The 26,215-nt window shown below is 35.5% G+C and overlaps 2 protein-coding genes across 2 annotated transcripts; one reads left to right on the top strand and one right to left on the bottom strand.

Moving 5' to 3' along the window:
• Positions 1–1,718: 1,718 nt before the first annotated feature.
• si:dkey-166k12.1 (solute carrier family 22 member 13) lies at positions 1,719–12,138 on the top strand. Its single transcript, XM_067361423.1, has 10 exons — positions 1,719–2,057; positions 3,807–3,910; positions 5,429–5,583; positions 5,862–6,030; positions 7,468–7,582; positions 7,942–8,045; positions 9,256–9,467; positions 10,222–10,330; positions 11,746–11,946; positions 12,036–12,138. The coding sequence occupies exons 1-10, from the start codon at positions 1,719–1,721 to the stop codon at positions 12,136–12,138; spliced, it is 1,611 nt and encodes a 536-aa protein (XP_067217524.1).
• Positions 12,139–12,908: 770 nt separating this feature from the next.
• zgc:110239 (uncharacterized protein LOC550326 homolog) lies at positions 12,909–25,344 on the bottom strand. The gene is made up of 11 exons (XM_067411927.1): positions 25,150–25,344; positions 24,860–24,919; positions 24,685–24,777; positions 24,435–24,607; positions 24,090–24,339; positions 23,820–24,015; positions 22,990–23,180; positions 22,777–22,868; positions 20,068–20,229; positions 19,709–19,898; positions 12,909–15,298 (listed from the first exon to the last, which is right to left on the bottom strand). The coding sequence occupies exons 1-11, from the start codon at positions 25,250–25,252 to the stop codon at positions 15,111–15,113; spliced, it is 1,698 nt and encodes a 565-aa protein (XP_067268028.1). The 5' UTR covers positions 25,253–25,344; the 3' UTR covers positions 12,909–15,110.
• Between the last annotated feature and the right edge of the window lie 871 nt (positions 25,345–26,215).

Raw genomic sequence — 26,215 nt, 5'->3', positions numbered from 1 at the left:
ACAGCACAGCCTCTCGTACCTTGTTGCTTTTATAAAACGGTTGCCACACAATACAATTATTAAAGCCAAAAAATATGTATCGATGCAACTTTCATGAAGTAAAATCACTAAAAGCCTTCCTTCCGCCAGAAAAAAATTGTCCCTCACCGTGAACAGCAACAGAAGTTACATTATTACGCCACTAGATGGCGGCAAAGACTGTCTTTATGAGTGTGTCACTCAGTAGCGAAAACTTTTATATTAAAAAGACTGAATTGTTGTGAAAACGGAACAAGACACAACTGACAAATGCTTTGACTAGCGCTGTCAGTCACGGGAAAACCCCTTAACTGTTAAAAGGACAAGATATTGCATTAAAACTGATTTTTTATTATGAACAGGACTGACCTGAAGGAAAATGCTAAATCTGAATGCAGGTAATAAACTCGCTCTCTCGATCTCTTTCTCACAATACTCTTCTACATAATAAAGTAAGCTTCAATGAACAATATCAAATGAGAATAAACAGTTTATGTTGCTAAGAGTGGTTGCTGAAGCCATGTTTTATCATGAATAAAACACAGCTATTGACCAATCAGAATAAAGGACAGGAACTAGCCATTTTATAATAAACAATTAAATAAATGTTTATTTTTTAATTATTATTCATTAAACTTATTAATAAATGTTCATTTCCAACATATGTTGGGTTCATTTTAAGCAAGCAATAATGTATTTTTTAAACAATAGCTGGGTTAAATAAAACTACCCAGCAGGATGAGCAAACATTTAACCCAACTTGGGTTGTTTTTAGCCCAGCATTTTGTTTTTTAGAGTGTACATCCATTATAAAGTTTGCTGTTATTAATTTTGCTGTCGCTTGTGTTTGTGTTTTAACGTTTACTATAAAGGTTGCAATTCAAAAGTAATTCTTGCATTTGGACTGAAAAGCAGCTTTCTTTCTGATGGCACGCTTTTGTTTGTCCAAGTCACCTCATGTCTTGTTTTCACCCGGAGGTTGTTTTTCCCGTGTAAGGTGCACTAGAGGGTCGCGTGGGACTAATTTACACAGAGCTTTGATCTTCTACAGTCTCATTATGCGCGTGTCCCATTTAGACCAGACTTCACCAGCCGCGAGCTCAACTTAAGAAGGATCTTCAAACTAATCAGCCAATTCAGCTCAATGTAACAATGTTGGTTATCCATTATGTTCTTCATCGTTTCTGGTCAAATGAGTAAAAGTAACACAGCAGCTGCTCTCGATCCATTCCAGACGATGTTGTTCTGCTCCAGCCTTTCTCGTTGTTTCAGGATTTTGTAACAGCGGAGCGCGCGGGGTGTGTGGCGATTCCGAACAGTCAAACCAGATCTGTCGCGAGCCTTGGAAAAAGAAGACGGCTGGAAAGTGGACATGAACTCATTTTAACATTTCTGGCTTTTAATGAACTGTTTTGTCTTGAACAGGTGGGGGAAGGACTTGCTTGAGCTTCTTTTTAAACCCAAAATATCATTTTGTTCCTAAGATGATGTTGATTAACAACAACATACAATGGCACGTGCTGCGTAAACATTTGTTAGCCTATTGATTTATGTGAGCTTTCCTCGGGATAAAATAAATGAATAATGATTTTTAATTCTGCCTGCGTTTAAATTGATTCTGATCTGTACACTTGGTCACTGTATTTTGATGGGGGTGTGAAGGCTCATTTTCCTCGAGACTTATTTTTCCAAGGTCGGGAATGCATTTCGATCAGCTGCTGGCCACAGTCGGTGGCTTTGGGAGATACCAGAAGCTTTTGTATGTGTGGATATGTCTGCCGCAGATCTTTCTCGCATTCCACATGATGGCGAGCGTCTTCACAGGCGCCACGCCACCCCACCATTGTCGGGGTTCGAGGATGGAGGACTGGTCCCTTACCGCCGCCAACCTTTCAAATGTGAATCTGAGCGTCTCCCTTCTGCCAGAGCACGCGGACTCGTGCACAGTAGTTTCAGGAAAGAACGATAGTGCACGCTCAAGTTGTAAGACAGGATGGGTGTACAGCCACGAGCTCTTCCAGAGCACCACTGTCACTGAGGTAAACACGGGCACGCGCTATACATTCTCCAAAAATAGCAATTTAATGTCGTTTTTATTTCTTAAATGGGCACAATAAATATTATTTGACCCATATATTTAACCCAAATATAATATTATTTGATATTATTGCTGTCAAACGATTAATCGCGATTAACTGCATCCAAATAAAAGTTTGTTTACGTAATATATGTGTGTAGCCTACTGTGTATATTTATTATGTATATATAAATACATACACGTACATGTATATATTTAACAAATATATACATCAAATAAAATAAAATAAAAAAATAAAAATAAAAAATAACGACTTAGTGATGCCCGATTTCAAAACACTGCTTCATGAAGCTTCGGAGTGTTATGAATCTTTTGTGTCGAATCATGATTCAGATCGCGTGTCAAACCGCCAAACTGCTGAAATCACGTGACTTTGGCGCTCCGAACCGACACAATCGACACAAAAGATTCATAACGCTCTGAAGCTTCCTGAAGCAGTGTTTTGAAATCAGCCATCACTAAATAAGTTGTTATTTTGTTTTTTTGGCGCACCAAAAATATTCTCGCTTTATAATATTAATATTGAATCACTGTACTCACATGAACTGATTTAAATATGTTTTTAGTACATTAATGGATCTTGAGAGAGGAAATGTCATTGCTGGCTATGAAGGCCTCACGGAGCCATTGGATTTCAACAAAAATATCTTAATTTGTGTTCCGAACATTAATGAAGGTTTTACGGGTGTGGAACGGCATGAGGGTGAGTAATAAATGACATTATTTTCATTTTTGGGTGAACTAACCCTTTAAAAATATACATGTATGTGCATGTATTATTTATACATATTAAATATACACAGTACACACATATATTATGTAAACACAAGCTTTTATTTTGGATGCGATTAATCACGATTAATCGTTTGACAGCCCTAAAAATATCTATCTATCTATCTATATATCTATCTAATCCTTGTTACATAATAATCTATAAACAAATATATAAACAAAATATAATCTATATAGCCTATACACTACCGTTTAAACATTCAGTATGATTTTTTTGATCAATAGTGAGAGTAAAATATTTATATTGTTACAAAAGATTTCGATCTCAAATAAATGCTGTTCTTTTCTATTCATCAAAGAATCCTGAACAAAAATAAATGTATAAAGGTGTCCACAAAATATTAAGCAGCACAGCGTATTTCAACTTTGATAATAATAAGAAATATTTCTTGGGCAGCAAATCATCATGATTTCTGAAGGATCATGTGACACTGAAGATTCAGCTTTGATCACAGGAATAAAATACTTTTTAAATATATATTAAAACAGTAAACAGTTATTTTAAATTGTAATAATATTTCACAGTATTATTGTTTTTGTATTTTTGATTAAAAAAAATGCAGCCTTGCTGAGCACAAGAGACTTTGTAAGGAAAAAAGTACTATGGAAGTCAATGGTGGCCCAAAGTGGCTGGGTTACAAACTTTCTTCAAGATATTGTCCTTTGTTTTCAACAGAACAAAGAAATGTATACTGAGGGTGAGTAAATGATGACAGAATTTTCATTTTTGGGTGAACATGCCCCTTTTCTTTGTCAGTTAATATCCTAAACTGTAAATAATCTGTAGATTTGCAACAAGTGCAAGAACACCCCCAAAACAAATAAAAAATAAATCATCAAATGCCAGTAATGATTTTTCATGTGCTAATATTAGTGTTTTGTGTGTTTATCTGTGCAGTGGGATCTGGTGTGTGACAAGGCAGGTCTAAACAGTCTGGGCTCATCTGTCTATATGCTGGGGCTGCTGGTAGGAGCTGTTGTGTTTGGAGCAATGGCAGACAGGTATATGCATCCTCACACTTCACATGTGCTCACTCAGCCCTAAACAACCCGAGGGAAACCAGAAGTCATGCCCTGCTCATAGCTCTCTCTCTCTCTCTCTCTCTCTCTCTCTCTCTCTTTTTCTTTGTTCTTTCCATTCAACTGTTTCTGCATTAAATGCCCTCAGCGCATTTAATACATTTTTAATGTCAAATGCATGTTGCCTAGAGTTATTTATGCATTCATAGAAAGTAAATACACATCATTGTTTCCAACTTTGTGGTGTGTATACTTTGTATACGCTATAGAGGAAGTTTGAGAACCACTGCTGTGAGACCTCTGCAAATGTCTAGTTGACCCCAATATGTCTTATGATTTAAAAGTTGTATAACCTTAATTACAGTGCTACTGAAAACACTACAGACAGCATATTTTTGAATTTACTTGTTCTTATTACAACAGAAGTACTAGATGTACATATCATCTTCGGACAAAGTGGGGCCTTGAAGTCAAAAAAGTTGAGAACCACTGCTATATAGGGTGAATTAAAGACCTGTTATGCTTTTACATTTTCACCTTTTTTTATTGTGTAATTTTGCTGTTTGAGCATGAAAAAGGTCCCTCCAGTGGGAGTTATTCTCTATATCCGTGTCACTGCTTCTGAACTCCTGAAAGCCTCCATTGTAGTCTTGAGTTTCTTCCAGGAATGAACACATCACTATATTCACTATATTTTTATTTTAATTTTTTCTCCATTTTAACACCTATTTGCCACTTGTTTGCCACCTGATGTCACCTGTTGGAGTTTGGGTTCCTTGCCGCTGTCGCCTTTGGCTTGCTTAGTTGGGGACACTTGACATTTGACTTGACATTTGATAATCAACAGTGCTTTAATCTGCCTGCATTGACACTATTATTTAAGAGCTGCTGTGCAGCCAAAATAATGTACCAGTTATCAATGTAAAGCTGCTTTGACACAATCTACATTGTAAAAAGCGCTATATAAATAAAGGTGACTATATTCCTCATTTAAATAATTCCCGCCTAAGGGCCTGGTTGAGTTAGTTAGTAGTATGTTGAAACTCACGGTTATGGTAACATTTCTCTAACACACTCGAAGCTGTTGACCAATCAAAACACACTGGTCCAGCTGACCAATCAGAGCGCATTGTGCTTTTCAGAAGGAGGAGCTTCACTGAGAGAGAACAGAAACTAAACAGAGCGTTACTGACAGACTGGGAACAGAGGAGCTGCAACAATTTCAGAAATGTGAAAAATAAGGTGTTTTTGAACATTCAATCATGAAAACCTGTTCTAGTAGAGCATAAAAACAAAATCAAGACAGTAAAAGGCCATAATATGGCCTTATTAAGGAAAACCGAGGCACTATTGAGATGCTCAAAAGTGGCCAAAAGTTTACCTGAATCCACCCTATATATAATTTTATCAAACCCTCTACTGTATGATAAAAAACACCCATCCATCCACCAACATTTCTCATCAAATCTTTCTCATTCTTTCTCTCTCTCTCTCTGTAAGGTGTGGGAGGAGGTTTGCCATGCTCTTGTCTTTAGCCCTTCAGACAGTGTTTGGTGTGGCCGCTGCCTTCGCTCCAAACTTCCCCGTTTATGTCACCCTGCGCTTCATCATAGGAATGTCAGTGTCGGGTGTGATAATCAATGCGTTTGTGCTAGGTGAGCCTTGGCATTCTGGAGCAACTCTCTAGTAATTTATATCAAGAAAACCTCCTGTTATTGTGCCCTTGAGCAAGACACTGATGATATTTGAAGTAAACACTACATGATATTTGAAGTCTAATTCACATACCAAACTCTTGCTCAATGTGATGCTGACATATTTGTATGCCAACAGTAATAAACTCATTTCTTCTTTGCCATAGACCTAAATACCCTAGATTGAGCCCTTAAACCCCAATCCCAACCACCCCCAAACACTTAACCTCCCTCCACAGGCACAGAGTGGACATGCACACAGAGACGGATGTTGGCCGGCATCTTCACCGACTACTTCTTTGGTTTCGGCTACATGCTGCTGGCGGGTGTGGCCTATCTCATCAGAGACTGGAGGAAGCTGCAGATTGCAATCTCTGCACCAGGCTTTCTCTTCATATTCTATATCTGGTGAGACAACACCAAGTTAACAAGTGAATATATAAATAATTAAAATAATTTGATATTTTTTGGGGGTCTCTTATGCTCACTGTTATGCTGATTAATAATACAGTAAAAACAGTAATATTATTACAATTTTAAATATCTGTTTTGTATTTTAATATGTCTTAAAATGTAATTTATTCCTGTGATGTAAAGCTGAATTTTCAGCATCATTACTGTCACATGTTCCTTAAAGGCGTAGTTCACCCAAAAATGAAAATTTGATGTTTATCTGCTTAGCCCCAGCGCATCCAAGATGTAGGTGACTTTGTTTCTTCAGTAGAACACAAATGATGATTTTTAACTCCAACCGTTGCCGTCTGTCAGCCGTATAATGTGTGTCAATGGGAACTTCTTTTATAAGAGTAAATAAAACTTGCTTAGACAAATGCAAATTAAACCCCTACGGCTTGTGATTGCATATTGATCTCCTAAGACACGAAACGATCGGTTTGTGTGAGAAACCGAACAATATTTATATAATTTTTTACCTCGAATACACCACTATGTCCAACTTTTCATTTGTCATATGTCAAATTTTCATTTTTGGGTGAACTATCCCTTTAAGAAATCTGATGCTGATTTAGTTATTTTTTTTATTTTTTATCAATGCTGTATACAGTTGAGCTGCTTCATGTTTTTGTGAGAACTTTTTTGTGCTAATTGTACGTATTATTATTTATATTAAATTATTGTAACTTTATTTAGATGTTTAATTTTTAAAAGAGGATAAACAAATAGTTTTAAATCAGTTTTATTTTTGAACAGGACATTATTATTATTACTATTGTTAACAATATTATTAATGTTAAAGGGCTAGTTCACCCAAAAATTAAAATTCTGTCATTAATTACTCACGTTGGAGATTCATATTTTGTAAATAAAGTGGTAAATTATGTTTTTTTGCAAAAAAACGCACTGATAAAACTAAGGTTAAACCGCTGGGGTCACATGGATTACTTTAATGATGTCTTTACCACCTTTCTGGGGCTTGAAAGTGGTAGTTGCGTCGACTGTCAATGGAGGGACAGAAAACTCTCAGATTTGATTAAAAAATATCTTCATTTGTGTTCCGAAGATGAACAAAGGTCTTACGGGTTTGAGGGTGAGGGTGAGTGATTAATGACAGAATTTTCATTTTTGGTCTTTAATAATCTTATATAGATAGTAATAATAAGTTATTACTAAAATAATTACTATAAAGCATTGATGGTATAATTTGTATATGTATCTGACATTACACAATAAGGCTCAGAGACTCTTTATAAAAGTTGCCTCATAAAAAAGTACATAAAAACCAGTACTCAAGTCTCTCTTTCACTTACTTAACTTCCTCCCTTCCTCTGTTTTTATCATTCTGTCAACATAAATCTCCTTCCACTCTGCTCTCCTCCTTTTTCTCAGGGTTCTTCCACATTCAGCCCGTTGGCTGTTGGTGAATAACCGAAAGGAGGAGGCGATTGATCTTCTGCGTAAGGCAGCTACGGTCAATGGTCGCACCTTACCTCCAACTGTTCAGGTACCACAAACTTTCTCATGGACTTGCTTTCACTCTTTCTGGCTTCTTTTTTCCTGTCACGCCTCTGGCACAATCTTCAAATCCCATAAAATCTCTTATAGCTTTGTTAGCATCACCATGACAACAACCATCCCCCACCCTAGGCAACCATGGGGCTTTTGTTTATAGTCTTTAGGAAGTGATAGTCTGAAGCTTTGGTTCACATCACCAGAGCAACTAGATGACTTTCACACAATCAGATCATTAATTGCATTTACCAAGGTTTCTCCCATTGTCCCGAATGTGAGTGTTTGTTTTGAAAACAGGATGTTTTATAGCATTTGCTTCAATGTATTAAAGCGTCACTTCTGTTATCACAGGTGGAGCGATACGAGGGCCCACAAGGACGCAGTCAGTATACAGCTGTTGATCTGCTCCGAACTCCCCAGATGAGGAGGAGAGCGCTTATACTCTTCTATATCTGGTGAGATTACTAGGAGTTGCTGTGTAGGAGTATAGTTTTGATAAATTACATGTTTGGCACTTTTATATCCATTTATATAGTATATATTTAGACTTCAGTGTTGTACTTTCTGTAATATGAAGGCCAGGTCTTGGAAACCTTTTTATCATGCCTTCTTTTTTGTTCTTACTACATTTCAAACTCCCTTTATGTTAATGTTTTACCCTGGTCCCATACATGAAAATCCATCATATTAATAATATTAATATTAAAGGGTTAGTTCACCCAAAAATTAAAATAGTCTCATAATTTACTTACTCTCATCGCCATCCTAGTTGTATATGACTTTCTACTTTCAGCCAAACACAATCGGAGTTATATTAAAAAATATATCCTGGCTCTTCCAAGCTTTATAATGGGAGTGAATGGTAACTAAAATTTTGAAGCCCAAAAAAGTACATCTATACATCATAAAAGTAATCCATACAACTCCAGGGGGTTAATAAAGGCCTTTTGAAGCGAAGCGATGGGTTTTTGTAAGAAAAATATCCATATTTAAAACTTTATAAACTAGAATCACTACAATATATCAAAAGAAAGAACAGAACCTCTGCTTTTAAACAACAAGAACAAAAAAATCTAGCTTCATGCATTCTTTATTTATCAACACTTGAATGTGGGTAAGTTTCATTTTTTTTTAAAAAGCAACATTTTGAATAAAAAGCTGAGAAAATCATGTTTTCATGATTAGATTCAGAACGATGATCAAAACATAGATACAATAGATCGAGTTCATCAACACCCCCAAAGCTTTACGGGTTGACACATATCATTCGATAACGTTTGGCGGTTTTTATTTTATATGCCGTTTAATGTTTGACGATCACGTTATTTGACATGCTCATAAGCAATGCTTTTATTGCTTGTTTTAACTTCTTCTTTTCCTTTGCTTTGATCCGGAGATTCTCTACTCTTTCAGAAGATGTGTAATAACAGTGAAAACATGCATATCTGAATTGTGGTGGAAATAACACTGTGGTGAAAATTTACTACTTTCATAAAAAACAAGGACAGTCTCCAGTCAGAGTGTCCACATTCTCATAGTTGAAGAATCACCCTCAAACTCGACTGTGTGCAGTGTATATGTGCAATATTCATTGTTTGAAGTCATGCCCTTCACACGCACATAGAGGTGTCCCTTAATTTACTTTTTGTCTCTTTGTTTCTCCAGGTTTGTTAATGTGTTGGTGTATTATGGTCTGTCTCTGGGTGTGTCTGACCTCGGCGCAGACCTTTACCTTACTCAGTTCATGTTTGGATTGGTGGAAATTCCCGCAAGGTCACTGGTGTTGGTTCTCCTGCCCTGCAGTCGACGAATCCCACAGAGTGTGTTCCTGGCTGTGGGAGGTGGTGCGTGTCTGCTTACCCTCATTGTTCCAGCAGGTGAGCAGTCAAACATGGCCAGAGGCACTTTTCTACAATTTATTTCTGTCTTTTATATTTATTTTTTTCCCCCAAGGGTGTAGTATTTTCTTGCACTATTGTGCCCACTATTGTGTACGGAAGAGGATTAGGGCCAAGCAATAGTAAAAAAAATAAAACCATTTCGAAAAAAAAAACTCGTTAAATTTCGAGAAAAAAGTCAAAATAAATAGTTGATAATAAACTCATTAAATTACGAAAAAAACTTGTTAAATTTCAAGAAAAAAGTTAAAAGATAAAATGTTTAGAATAAAGTCATTAAATTACGAGAAAAAAGTCGTTAAATTCCGAGAACAAATTCGTTAAATTATGAGAAAAATGTTGTTACATTTTGAGAAAAAAGTCGAGATAAAATGTTGAGAATAAACTCATTAAATTATGAGAATAAAGTCATTAAATTACAAGAAAAAAGTCGTTAAATTATGAGAACTAATTTGTAATTTAATGAATTTGTTCTCATAATTTAATGACTTTATTCTCAACATTTTATCTCGACTTTTTTCTCGAAATTTAACATTTTTCTCATAATTTAACAAATTTGTTCTCGTAATTGAACAAATTTTTTCTCGTAATTTAGCACGTTTTTTCTCGAAATTTAACAACTTTAATCTCAAGATGGTTTTATTATTTTATTATTGCTTGGCCCTAATCCTCTTCCTTAATTGTCTCCTACTCTCGTTTCCATCATTTTCATGTCAAACTCTCTTTCTCTCAGACAGTGCTCATATTCGAACTGCTTTGGCCATGGTGGGGAAATTTGGAATTACAGCGTCTTTTGCCATCATCTATATTTATTCTGCAGAACTGTTTCCAACTGTTCTCAGGTATTTGCATTTGCATCATATATACAATGGATTTGAAAAAGTCTACACACCCCTGTTAAAAAAAACTTTTTTTTTTTTTGTGATGTAAAAAATTAAACAAAAAAATAAATCACATCAGAACTTTTGCACCTTTAATGTAAAAATTACAATCTATGCAAAATCCACTAAAACTAAAGTGACACATTTCAGAGAAAAAAAGAGAAATTAAAACTTAAATGAACTTAAAAAGACTTAAAAGAGGGCGGAGCTTTAACAGTTTGCGCTTTGGTTGTTCAACAACAACAAAGCTGGAGAATCTCACGCAGCCAAAATGAGGATTGTCAGTAACGGTGTTCAGCCTTACATTGTTCAAACCGGAGTCAACACTGATGGAGAGACTCAGGAAGAAGTTAAGTTCTCAAACTTTTGCTATGGTGTTAGAACTATTACACCATTATCAATTGCGAAAACAAAATGACGGCGCCATGGGTGGAAATGTGCAGATTAAGGGTCGGTAATATTATAATAAGATCCCCTTCCTTTGTCACAAGGGGAGCGAAATCTGAGCGGCTCATTTTTCACATGATTGCAGAGAAAGGCTTGACAAAACAAAGTTATTGGATTGTAGATTGGTAGATGCACCGGGGACCCGATTATAGCACTTAAACATGGAAAAAGTCAGATTTTCATGATATGTCCCCTTTAATGTTCACTATTTTTCATTATTTTACATTGTTGCAGCACCTGTTTTCACCCTCTGTCTTTTAGGGGCCATTTTAAACACCATTTTCAGCTAAAAACAGAAAACTTTTTAAGCACTTTGGCTGTTCATTTACACAACAAAGGCAAATTGAGGGCCTGAAAGTGCAAGTTTTCGAAAATGATACCGTTACCGTTTCCATGTTTGTGAAAATGGTGATGCACATGCGTATTATGTGTTCAGTCTATAAGTGCATTGTGTTTCTTTACAAAGTGACATCGCCAACTACTGGCCCGGCAGCAGAATACAGCATGCTTTTCTATTTTTAGTACATCATTGTTGTTTAAATGTACCCTTAGTTTCAGGTCCTTTAAAACCAGCCTACCGAAAAGCACACTCTGCTTTGATTGTTTAGCCGGCCCTAGTTTGTTGTGATTGGTCAACCATTTAGAGCACGTGTCAGAAATTTAACACCACTTAACATAACCAGCGAGTATCAGCTGCCTGAGGTGCTGTAAACACTACTACAACTACGTTAACTATGGTTTCTTTCTAAACATGTTTGTAAAGCTGTTTTGAAACAGTGTGCATTGTGAAAGCACTGTATTGATTAATATGACTATAAATATCACAAAGCAGCCTCTGGTGGGACTGAAGAGCTGCTTGCACTCTTGATTTCAGCATATTGCCAAACATTATGTGGAAATAATTTCAGATATGCCTTTTGTGTCTACAGACAAACAGGTATTGGTGTTTCTTCTATGTTTGCACGGATGGGTGGAGTATTAGCGCCACTAATAAACCTGCTTGGACGCCACACACCTGTTGTGCCAATGGTGATATTTGGCTCCACCCCTCTGCTTGCTGCAGTGTTAGCCCTAGCATTGCCTGAGACTGCCAATCAACCACTACCAGACAGCATTTATGATACAGAGAGGTACACAATGACACCTCATACACTTAAAGGGATATTTCACCCAAAAATGAAAGCCCTGTAATAGTTTCTCCTATTTTCTCCTCCTTTAGGTCTACTCTGAAATATGACGGACAGATTCCTATACATACCAGCCAATCACCAAGCAGCACAGAAGGACAGGAACTGCAGAGTTTAGCAGATGAGTCCAGATAGATATAAATGATCACACACAAACTCTATGAAGTCTCTCTTTGTAGTGTGTTTGATTATCAGTCCTGCTGATGAACGGTGAAACTTGCGAATGGTTTAGGTTTTGATACATTTTAATACATTATAATTTTTTTTTTTTTTTTGGAATGGCTGTAGGTTGTGTATTTGACTGAATTACATCAGGACCAGGGCTGTAACCCCCATAGACATTGAGGGGGACAAGTCTCCCAATAATTAGAAATATCCAATTGTGCCCCCCAATATTTGCTATTCTAGATGCAGCTCTGCTGGAATTTATTACGCACCTTTTTGTTTGTTGTTAGGATGACAAAAAGTAAAATTTTTAAGCTGCTCTTCCTCAGCGCAAAAAATCAAATCAAAGAAGGCGGAGCTTACTGTTCACTAAAGGGGGGGGGGGGGGGACCGTTTAAAGGGTTAGTTAGTGCTCTTTAGATGAGAATGCCCCTCCCACTAACACCACCGGCAACTGACTTGCGAGATTTGTGAGCATTTCGTCTAGTGGAAAGTAAACCAGTGCCTTCTTTGTAATGTAATCCTTTATGTACGTGTCCAGTGTTTGGGAATATTTGTCTTATTTGAGGACAGTGGCTTGCATTTAGTTTTGCTTGAAATGACAATTCCCAGAAACGTCTGCCTGGTTGAAATTGTTTTAATAGCATGTTAGTGTCCTGAATAGTCTCAGTAGCTACAGGGAAAGTGCTGATTTGGCTGCATTTAGTTTTTTTTATTGCTTTCAGTGAAAAAAACGCCATCACACGCACAATTAAAGTGGTTTATTGCAGTATGTGATTGACATGCCATGACTTTCTAATGTTGCTTGAGCCAATGCTACATACATTACTGCAGCCAGATGGACATGAGAATATTGGGATGATGGACAGTCACAATCTCATGGACTTCAATCTCAGACAAGCACTGCCAAATGACACAATCTAGTTTTAACCTTTATATACTGATATTAACTTTTTAAAAACAGGCAATTGTAGTTTTACTGCATGAAATTGTTTTATAGAAATTAACTATTTTATTATTATGCAATTGGTCTAATGTTGTAAATGTTAACAGGCAATCAGATCTTAAAGGGATAGTTCACCTAAAATAAATAAATCTGTCATTATTTTCTCACCCCCATGTCAATTTAAACCCTCATGCTGTGTCATATAAAATTTGTGAAGATCAATCATGCTGGTCTTTTTTCATACAAAAGATAATTCACCACTGACAACGTTTGTAATGCTCAGAAGAAAATAAAAGTTTTGAACTATGCTCCAAAAGCCTTGTCACACTATGCTTAATCCCGGGTCATTGTGGTTCTAAACCCTGCTTTTAACCCCGGGTAAAGGAACGTTTCACACTTGGGTTAACCCCGCATTGCTGTGCCAAATGTGTCCAGTGTGAAACAAAACGGTGCTAAAATATTACAACTTAACACTTAGAAACTGACAACAAATGGTGCTTTGGACAGTGACACGGAAGAAATCTGATCGGATTGCGGCTATCGGATTGGAACAAAATCCAATCTTGGTTTTGATCTGGATTAAATTACCAATTTGTGTCCAAATCTTTTTGTAAGATTGGGATACATTTGAAAAAAACTAAAAAAAAACCCATTTCGGATTATGGCAGCAGAAGGGTGAATTTCAGGAACAAAAATTTAATAAAGGCTTTGAAACGGAAACCCCCAAAAATACAACATTTGTATAATGTAATACACACTCATTTTTTTATTTTGCTCTTGATTAGTTTAAATGTCAAAGTAATAAATTAGTAATAAAGTAGACATTAGGCTACCTATTAAGCCTTTCGCCTACAATAAAGTAAAAAAGAGATTTTGGCACCATAAAATAATGCCCACACAGCTGTAAATATTAAACAACAATATTATATTTAATTTAAAATGTTTATTATCACTGTTTGTTAACTACATTCGGCACAATCATAAGAGATGAACCAGTCAAAAGTTATTTGCGAGTGAACGCAAAGTTTCTCGGGTGAACGCTACACAGAATTTTTTCTTCCCCCGATCTCATATTTTTTCCATCATCATGTCCCTTTAGGGGCTCCGTAGAGCACTTTTAATACAGATTTGGTAATCTGATAAAGTGTGTAATCTTGATTAGGGTGATCCAATCCAATTTTGCATTGAAAACCGGTGTTGTGCCGAATTTTGGCTCCCTGCAAAATTATTACTCCCCTCGTTGAAGTCGCCATCTGATTGCCTAATCCTAACCCCACCCCTAATCCTAAACCTTCCAATACTAGGGGGGTTATAATTTGGCGGGAGCAGGAATTCAGCACAACACTGGCACAAAAGATGGATTACGTAATCCTGGATAGCAAAACATGAGATTTTCAAATCCAGATCATTCTGATCCAGATTAAACAACTCTTATTAGGTGGTTTGGACTGAATCATTTCTTCCTGATTCAGAGCTAAACAGTCATGGTCACTATGTACTGTATTTAAATAGAAAGCATCTTTCAAGATTCACACAAGTTTGTTTCACACAAGTCAAAATGCCATGGTAACAACATGAAGGTTAGTAAATGATGACAGTACTATCCCTTTAACCAAAGCATTTTTCATATCACTGCATGATTATTAAGAGGCTCTTACTCTGTCATGAGATGTTAACTGATAACAGCCTGGTACTCCTGTGAGAGGCAATGTGATGAAATGATGACATGAGAATAATGCAAATAGCATCTAATAAAGGCCTGCTAGTTGCTGCCTGTGGACAGTATGAGTGAGTGTTATTTTTGCTGCATGATGGAATGCAAGTCTTAATGTGATTTTACAATGAACAAGCATTTTATGACTTTCCATTTATTGACATTCCAACTGAAGCACAATAAAACTGTGAATAATTGTCCAGCATCCAGGATCTGCAATAAAACCAATGAAAACCATCCTTCTGTTGCCTTGTGAGATTTTCTTTGAAAGACGTACGTGTATTAGGCTAAGGTCACGTACGTCGCATCAGTGGCCACACCACAGTTGTTGTCTTTCATGGACATCAGTACATAACCATCATTGCCCCAGTAAGTGGACCAGGAGTTCTTCACCAGCCAGTAGGGCTCGTTATTCAGTATCCCATAACCGACTGCTAGCACAGCATGATCCAAGTCATCAGTCCCGTTTTCTGTGGATATAGAAAAATTAAACGTGAATTGTTGGATTCTACAGAAAAAGAGTACTGTATACTTGATTTAAAGCATTGCTAATGGTAAAAGAATGCATGAGTATGTACTTGAGTATGAAATATAAACTGTGCATAATATCATCATATGTTTTTAGGATTTAATGAGTGAAATTACTGGGAGTATACAGGCAGTGCTTACATGTAGAAGGAAATGTACAGTTTCCCAAAATGCAACATTTCCAGCAGCAAAATATTATTTTATAATAAAATAATGATAACCATATAATATATAAATCCATTTGGAGATAGTTAACAACAATTAATTTGTTTCCATGTATATTAATGTGTAGTTAATCTAAAAATGAATATACATATTTCCCAAAATGTTTCCATGTGCAAAATGTTATTTTCAGTTTTTTGTAATAATAATATAAAACAATTTAATATATAAAAATGACTTTGCAGATGGAAGCATATTATATATATATATATATATATATATATATATATATATATATATATATATATATAAAATAAAAAAATATAATAAAAAATAATAATATATATTATATATATATATATATATATATATATATATATATATATTTATATATATATATATATATATTTTTATATATTTTATTTATTTATATAATAAAAAATATAATATATATATATATATATATACATTTTTTTTTATTATATATATATATATATATATATATATATATATATATATATATATATATATAATAAAATAAAAAATAATATATAATTAAAAAAATATATAATATTATTTTTTATATATATATATATTTTTTTTTTAATAAAAAAATTATATATATATATATATATATTTTATATATATATTTTAATAATATATATATATATATATATATTTTAATAAAAATATATATATAATATATATATATTTTAATAAAAAAATATATAATATATATATTTTAATAAAAAAAAAAAAAAATTATATATATATATATATATATATTTTTTTTTTTTTTATTATATATATATATATATATATATATATATATTGAGCTATGGTGTAATTTACTATACGACTTAACTTTGATTTCTGAAGTTGGTGTGGTCTCTTATTTTTTTCCATAGTTGTGTATATAATATATATATATATATATATATATATATATATATATATATATATATATATATATAAAATAAAATAAAATAATATATATATTATATATTTTTTTATTATATATGTATATATATATATTATACACACACTCACACATATATACATACACACACACACACACACACACACACAATTGGTAAGTATTATGCATAGTTAATATAAAAATTTTATATACAAGAATATATAAAAAAGAATATATACATATTTCCCAAAATGTTTCCATCTGCAAAATGTTATGTTTTTATAATAAATTACTAACAATATATAATATAATAAAATGAATCATATAAAATTAAATATGAAACAATTTAATATATAAAATCAATTTGCAGATGGAAAAAAATTCTATTTATTATTTTTAATTATGTATATTAGTTTTTCTCAGTCGCTTTGGCACATTTCTCAGATCAAAACTGAAATTCTCAAAACTACTTGTTCAACCACCACATCATCTAGTCACTTTTGCACATCATAAAAGCAGTTTCTCATTCTTTTGAACAAACTGCAAATGCTTTAGTACATTCAGACATTTGATTATGTACAATTGTCTGCTATTTCCTACATTATCAATTGCTAATGTCATGTTGCTCAAAATGTGTTATATAGTTCTCTGTTGAATAATCTTACCCCTCAAAACATCTAGTCATTAGTTCATCGCACAAGTCATTAAATGCAAAATGGTTGACCTAGTTATCATAATGTCAAGTATATTATCTATACATTTTTTTTTAGACTTTTGTGAATGTGTCCTGAATTGATGAATTTTGCTTTATACATTAGCTTTTTCACTAATGTATTCAGGGAATGAAAAGCATTAGATCAACCAATGATTCATGCATGTCATGAATCTTCAACTGGAAAGCATATATAGGCAGAGCACAACACAAGAGTTTCAATTTCTGATAATGGAAGAACAGGGTCAACAGCTGGGAAGAAGAAGAGTAAGGATGTGTGGTAGAAGGGTAGGGAGGCAAAACAGAGGAAGAGGTAGATAAGGCAAAGGACGTAGGCACGTTTCTTTTGAAATGAGGCCCCACTATCATGAACTATGTTCTCAATCATGACCTTACAATGGCTTATGCAGGTCTAAATATGCAGCCGAATGTTTGGAGAAAAACCTTTTCCTCAATCATTCAAGCATGTTGTAGACATAACAGGTATGCATTTCAGCAATGTTCACTGTACTCTAATATGGTATGCACGCTATAATCTTAATATTACAATGGCATTTTTACACTTACAGTAGCATATTACACTTGCTTTACACTTACAGTATAGTAGGCTAAATGAACTTTACACAGATACGTACTATATCACACACATACACATGAATACATATATACAGTGTATGTATATATAGTCTTTTTCATTTATCACAAGGACATTTTACAGTAATTTGTTCACTGTCATTAAACCATAGCCATAGTTTAGGCTACATCTGAAATATTCATCACCGTTATATTGACAACATGGCTAAGCATTTTGACAATCTTGTTCGAGAACAATGACACAAGAGGTGCGTCCCAATTCGCGTACTTATGCACTATTCTATGACGTTTTTAAGTATAAATAGTGCGAGTAGTGCGTTAACACTGAAAGTTCCAAAAAGAAAAAGTGCACTTTAAATACCCGGATGGTGCACTAAATTAATGGAAAAAACTAAGTGTGTAATGTTGGACACTTTGTGCACTCAACTGTCGCAGCTTTAATTACGTAGTGGAGGGGAAGGGAGGATCAGACTCCGTTGTTAAATGACAAAATATCCTTATACAATTAACGCACTACATGGATGAGTACATAGTGCACAAGTACATAGTGTATAAGTGTCATTTGGAACGCAACTAAGGACTTGTCATTCTGACTGCACTGATATGTTCATTCATACATGCTTTTGAGAGATGAACTAAGGATTCTCAGCAAGTTCCAGGCTTTTGCAGTTCTAATTAATTAATAATTTGGAATAATTCAAATTATTTCGAGAAATGAACAGTTTTGCAAATTGTAAGGATGATTTGAGAAATGTACCAAAGCAACTGAGAAAAACTGTAATATGTATAGTTTATATGTATAATTTCTGCAAAATATGAAAAAAATTATAAAAATAAATTATAGATAGAACGATAGATAGAACGATAGATAGAACGATAGATAGAACGATAGATAGATAGAACGATAGATAGATAGAACGATAGATAGATAGAACGATAGATAGATAGATAGAACGATAGATAGATAGATAGAACGATAGATAGATAGATAGATAGAACGATAGATAGATAGATAGAACGATAGATAGATAGATAGATAGAACGATAGATAGATAGATAGATAGAACGATAGATAGATAGATAGAACGATAGAACGATAGAACGATAGAACGATAGATAGATAGATAGATAGATAGATAGATAGATAGATAGATAGATAGATAGATAGATAGATAGATAGATAGATAGATAGATAGATAGATAGATAGATAGGATGCAAAAGCCTCTAAGTGCCTGAAATTTTCTTCTAAAATTATGTTTTTGTTCAGTTATTTCACATTAAATGGCAATGAAAAGGACCTATTAATTGCCATTAAACTGAAATTACTGAACCTAAACATACAAGCTTGATAGAAAAGATATTTTTTAGAATTTATTACATTCTGTATACATATAAAATTGATGATGAGGCAACTTATTGGAGAGTACAAAACAAAATATAGCTGCAAGCAGCGATGACGGGTCCAAGCCTGGTTGCACCGCCACCCGGTGGCTTCAGGGCAACTGTTCACAGCGGGCAAGAGGCATTTAAAAGGGGTAAACATAAAAGGACTATGTCAAAGTTGTTTGAATACACCACATTTACTGCAGCAGCTGGTGCCCATTTGATCACAAACCACAACAACCACATTCATAAGATTTGGTGAATTTAGATGAATTTCATAGAATGTCATAAGTCAATTTCAAATGAGTGCAGAATATCATTCTAATCTGCCATGTCTATGTTTTTCTCAGACAACCTCCTTAAAAATTCCAGAGCAAATTATATACTGTTATTTTCTCAAACTCCACAGTGGTCTGAGAAATCTAATCCAGTCTAATGCGAATGTCTGTGATTGCTGCTAACAGACCATGTAATGCATCACAAAATCATAACATTGCAGTATGTGGTATAAAGATGGAGGAAAGGACAACTGAGTTTGTTTTAGGATTTAAGTTAGTGAGACTGAATGTGTGAAGACTCACTGCAGGCCGGTTCGTAGTAGACTCCGTTGCTGTAGAAGGCGAAGGAACGGTGAGCAGCGTCGATGCTGACTGCTACAGGGCCGAATTTAAAGATAGCAGCCTTCAGTGCCTCAATATCACCACTGGTCACGTTAGTGTACCCGCTCAACTGTGCCACCATGAAGGACTTATCATAATGACACAAACCATTCTGAAACACACACAGTCAACTGATTAGTGACCACCAGTGTCTGAGAAAACTAATTATATGCCATCAGGAAATATTGTTTCCCATTATAGATGTCAGTTATAACCAAAACGACTATCTGAATCAGTCAGAAACTGGGCCAGGTTGAGATGTGTGGTGTATGTACACACACCATGCCCTTATATCCTCCATAGCTCTCTGCGGTCGAAATGCCTCCATGCTTCATGATCCACTCAAAACCTCTCCACTCCTCTCCTCCATCACAACCATTATTCCCAAATCCCCACGTGCAGTCGACCAGCATCTGCTGGGACAATGATGTCAGCTGTCCCGTCTAAAGGAGAGAGAAATACAAGGAATAGTTTAAAGCAAGTAAAAAACTTAATTCAGTTGGACATTGCAAAAATAGGGGGCAGTTGCACTAGCTTTGGATAAGTTACAACTAAGCCTAGTTTTGACATAAAGTGTTGATTTTTTGGGTTGCACCAGTAGTTGAAACGTAACTGTATGTATAATTTAAATATTTACAGAAGCCTCTGACCACAAATAACAGTTAGAAGACTGAATTGCATCAATAAGCTCTTGTTTTACCCAACAGACATCAATAGAGACAGCGCATTTAGGCCACGCCCACACCGGGAAGGAAAACAATCCAACACTCTCCATTGATTTAGTATTGCGTGAAGCCGCCTCCTCGTCATTTCTTGCTACTAACAAAAGACAGAACAATGCCTAAAAGCTACTGTGTGACAGGGTGTGCAACAAACAAGCTAAAAATAAAACAGAACTAAGTTTTTATAAGTTACTGAACCGTAAAAACCCAGACTTTAAAGGTGCCCTGGAATCAAAAATTGAATTTACCTCAGCATAGTTGAATAACAAGAGTTCAGTACATGGAAAAGATATACAGTGACTCTCAAACTCCATTGTTTCCTCCTTCTTATATAAATCTAATTTGTTTAAAAGACCTCCGGAAAACAGGCGAATCTCAACATAACACCGACTGTTACGTAACAGTCGGGATCATTAATATGTAAGGCTCCAATATTTGCATATGCCAGCCCATGTTCAAGCATTAGACAAGGGCAGGGCGTCTGGATGTGCACAGCTGAATCATCAGACTAGGTAAGCAAGCAAGAACAATAGCAAAAAATGGCAGATGGAGCAATAATAACTGACATGATTCATGATAACATGATATTTTTAGTGATTATTTGTAAACTGTCTTTCTAAATGTTTCGTTAGCATGTTGCTAATGTACTGTTAAATGCGGTTAAAGTTACCATCGTTTATTACTTTATTCACGGAGACAAGAGCCGTCGCTATTTTCATTTTTAAACACTTGCAGTCTGTATAATTCATAAACACAACTTCATTCTTTATAAATCACTCCAACAGTGTAGCATTAGCCGTTAGCCACGGAGTACTATCAAACTCATTCAGAATCAAATGTAAACATCCAAATAAATACTATACTCACAGGAATCGATGCATGCATGCAGCATGAATGACAAACATCTTGTAAAGATCCATTTGAGGGTTATATTAGCTGTGTGAACTTTGTTTATGCACTGTATAACTGCACTTGTAGTCGCGAGCTCGGGGGCAGGGAGCAAGAGATTTAAAGGGGCCGCAGCCTGAATCGGTGCATAGTTAATGATGCCCCAAAATAGGCAGTTAAAAAAATGAATTAAAAAAAATCTATGGGGTATTTTGAGCTGAAACTTCACAGACACATTCAGGGGACACCTTAGACTTATATTACATCTTTTGAAAACACGTTCTATGGCACCTTTAAAGAGACAAAAGTGGTTACAGGCAATAAGACGTGAAGCATCAGCAGGAAGAATGGGTAAATTGTGGGATCCTGACACTCAGTATGCCTACATGTGCAGTAAACATTTTGTCACTGGTAAGTCAAATATCCAAATGTCAGTTTTATATATTATTTTTCCTATTGCCGATTAGGTTCCCCTCCAGTAGGTGTAGTTTTCAGAGTAATAGACACATTGCACTCTGTCTCAATTGCCTTTATCCATTTTTGTGTCCTTAAACGCTTGTTTTTTTGGGTTCAACAGCTTTTAAAAATGTAGTTCTGGGTTTTTTAGCTTGTTTTCTGAACACCCTGTTACATAGTAGCTTTTAGACATTGTTCTGTTTTTTGTTTTAAGTCAAAAACGACAAGGAGGCAGCTTAATGCAATACAAAGTCAATGGAGAGGGTTGGATTGTTGTCCCCCCGGTGGGCATGGTTTTCAGATTATGTGTTGCTCTGTCTCTATCCTTTAGACCAGGGGTGACAAACTCTGGTCCTGCAGAGTTCAGCTCCAACCCAGATAAAAACTCACTTGCCTATAGCTTTCTAGCAACCCTTCAGACATTGATTAGCTTGTTCAGGTGTGTGTGGAACTCTGCAGGAATGTGGCTCACCAGGACTGACGTTAGTCACCCCTGCTTTAGACATATAAAAGAATGCGCACGTTTACACTCGCTTAAAGGCAGATTTCAACCACAAATGAAAATTGTCATAATTTACTCACTCTAAAGTTGTTCCAAACCTGTCTGAATTTCTTTCTTCTGCTTAACATAAAAGAAGATATTATGAAGAATATGAGTGACCAAACAGTTGATGGACCCCATTGACTTCCATAGCATGGAAAAAAAAATACATTGGGGTCCATCAACTGTTTGGTTAACGACATTCTTCAAAATATCTTATTTTGTGTTCAGCAGAAGAAAGAAATTCAGACAGGTTTGGAACAACTTTTAGGTGAGTAAATGAGGACAGAATTTTCATTTTTGGGTGAACTATCCCTTTAAAAATGGCCATGCCTTACAAAATCAGGTGGATATGTAGTCTGGAGTTTGTTGTGTAGATTTACCTTGAGGAAAAGAGCTCCCTCTAGTGTTCCAGTGGAGGCAAAGCTCCAGCAGGATCCACACACAGCCTGGTCTTTCACTGGCGTCACAGCACCTGAAAATACATATATGTCTGTGTATCATCATCTGAATCACTTCTGCAACACTAAACATTCGTAGAAAGATTCGGACTTCACATTTAACAACTCATTAAAAAACAAACAAGGATTACAAACCAAACAGCCTCCAGTCTATTGAATCAGGGATGGCTATAGAACGGACTTCAGAGGGAAAAGGCTGAGCCTTTCTGTGAACATGAGATCTTTTATGTCCTCTCATCGTGGTCAGCTCTTCCTGTGACCGATCAGCCAGGTGATTGACAGAGAGGGAGAACGAAAGACCGGCTCTGTTCATAGAGTGCACATAACTGAAGAAAAGATGTAAAAATCAGACAAGATCATTCTCATTATATAATTGTGCAGGCTCCATATTCTCATTTGTTTCTAGATAGATGAGATGTCTATGTACTGTAACCAAAAAAAGGCCTTTTCTTCTTATATTTTTTGTCATTTCATCTAAAGATACACAGTCTTTATTTCAAATCAAATACATTTTTCCTGCAAAATTTGCTGTTTAAAAAAAAAAAAAAAAACTTAGTGTATGACCATTTTAAAAGGATAGACTCATAATATACCATTAAAAGCTTAAAAACTAGCCTTTCTAAAATGCCAGTCACCATAACATTGTCATAATAATTTGGCAGCAGATTCTGCTTATTGTCAAACATAATAAATGTCAAATAATTAAAAAAATCTCCCAAAAAGTGTTCCTTTAATATTTTTAATCATTTTTACTATATAGTAGCAATCAAGGATGTGCGATATAGAGATATAATCATGGCTATAGGGGTTGCATGTTGTGCCTAACAACTATCACAATACAGCAGTCTTTCATACCATGTTGCTTAATAAAAATAGATTTGCAATAAAGTAATTGGGGTATTTTCTCAATTTTATACTTTCAAACCACTAAATCTCTAGTAATATTTGTTGTTTTTTTCCCTCACCGAATATTATGTACAAAGTTGTGCTCGCGCTCCTCGTGCTCCTTTTCGTTTTCATACTGACGCTCAAACTTCTCCTTAAAGTGGCCAAACATACGGTGGGCGTGGCCAACGGGGGAGGTGTGGATAAGGTCTTGAAGGGGATTGGCCGATAAATGATGCTCCGCACCAGGACCAGGAAAGTCACCACAGGTCATTCCTAAACACAAAAGTGAGCATTTGATTGGATGATCTGTCAGAAACAGAAACATGCCATGCATTTTAAGTATTTACCTCCAGGTAGTTTGAAAATGTCAGACTCAATTCGAGGGCTGAAGTCACTGTAGTCAATAATGTACTTGTCGTAGTGGGACCCCAAAAGAGTGTTGAAGCCCATCATCTCATAGTGGTACGGGACAGCTGGGGAATCATTTCCCTCTGGACGTGTGACCCACAGACGATATGTGTTCTTCTTATGATCGACTTGTGTGACGTTTTTCCAGACCTCACACAGAACGCCTGCGTAATACTCCATCTTCTCAAACTGCATAACAAACAATGATTTTATACACATTTCAGCCCTGTTGCATTGGTTTGCTTTTCACATTTGGGTTAACTGGCCTTTTAAGTAGTACATACTTCAAATTCCTGCAGATCAGGAAGTGCCGTCTGTGGAAGTATTGGATCCTCCTTGGTACCATTAAGCTGGAAACACTTCATAGTATTGAATTCTGTCTCAGTGGTGACTGGTGTGATCTTGTAAGTGGCACCATAATCCAAGTCGTTTCCGATAAAAAAAGTGCACACTGTACCTGTATAAAGAGCAGCAATTAGGAGAAACTACATACATTTCAATACTGCCTGATTTTATTATTTGACAATCACTGACCATGATAAAAGTCGATACGACTTCTGTTCCCCTTAAGATCGTACCAAGCTTCAAATGGTTCCTTTATCTCAGCATAAGGCAAAGACAGCATACCTATATAAAAGAGGCACATCTAACATACTGAAAAACAAGTGTACTGTACTGGGATGTACTGTGTAATTAGGCAGAAATGTACCTTTGACATGATACATCTTCCCAAATTCAGGAACTGTTCTGCCACCAACTGGTGTGGCATCTGGGAATGAAAACAAATAATTATTTTCATCAACTTTTACGTATCAACTAATGCACAAGCATAATATACTATACACTACGAGTACTTAAAACATTACTAAGCCTAAATATAGTATTGCATACTCCCTCAACATGTTTAGTGTTAAATAACAACACAGGAAATGTGTCGCAGCCATTAAATCACGAGATCAGCTGTGTTTTCTTCCTGTTGTAATGCTGTTTTCTCCTTACCTGCAGCACACAGCAGAAGCACAAACCCAGCTAGAAGACGCCACATAGTGCAATCTGAAGAAACCAGACAGACTTCCACTGGAGATGAATAATAAGCTTTCATCCGTCTAAAAGTCAATCCTGAAACAAAACTACGTGAGTGTTTGTGCCAATGGCGAGATGAGACAACAGAAAGTTCCAATAAAAACACGCGAAGGAGGGACTGAATTGAAGTCATATGACACGAGGGTCTATTGCTGTCACATGACTGTAGTCAGCTGCTTTCTTTGAGCAACTTCCTTATATCGGTTTTATGGCGGTTAAAATTGCTGACTTAATTTCTAACAAGTTCATAGTTCACAAGTGTTTTTTACTACACGAATCACAGTAAATCAGATTTAAGCGTCAAAACGAGAAAGATAAAGCGTAATGAATGTGAAGTGTTTTGAAATGAGAGATGGAAAGTAACTGCAGAAATGCTTGAAACACGAGATGAGCTTCTGACAGCGAAAGAAATGTACACCAACACATGTGGAGAATGCAAATGAAAGTAAACACTGGTTTTAATGTATTATTTTTTATTATGTCCATAGACTTATCCCACACGAGAAGATGCACTGTAAAAGGATTAGTTCACTTTCAAATTAAAATTTACTCACCTCCATGTCATCCAAGATGTTCATGTCTTTCTTTCTTCAGTCGAAAAGAAATTAAGGTTTTTTTATTAAAACATTCCAGGATTTTTCTCCATATAGTGGACTTCAATGGAGCCCAAAGGGTTGAAGGTCAAAATTAGTTTCAGTGCAGCTTCAAAGAGCTCTACATGATCCCAGATGAGGAATAAGAGTCTTATCTAGAGAAACCATCACTCACTTTCTAAATAAAATTTAAAAATTATATACGTTTTAACCATAAATAGCTTTGAACTAGTTTGACTGAATGTTTGAACTAAATTCTCATATACAATATGCAAGTATAACAATTAGTTCAAGCTTTGACCTCTGGAGGGCAGTAATACACTTAGCAGTGTCTACACTGCCAGAATTCTAATAGAGAAGAAGAAGAGAGCTAGTTCAAGATGAGCATT

Source organism: Chanodichthys erythropterus, chromosome 15 (assembly GCF_024489055.1).
Source record: "Chanodichthys erythropterus isolate Z2021 chromosome 15, ASM2448905v1, whole genome shotgun sequence".
NCBI lineage: Eukaryota > Metazoa > Chordata > Actinopteri > Cypriniformes > Xenocyprididae > Chanodichthys > Chanodichthys erythropterus.
Note: the sequence above shows the minus strand (reverse complement) of the source record. Positions and strands in the feature narration are given on the sequence as shown.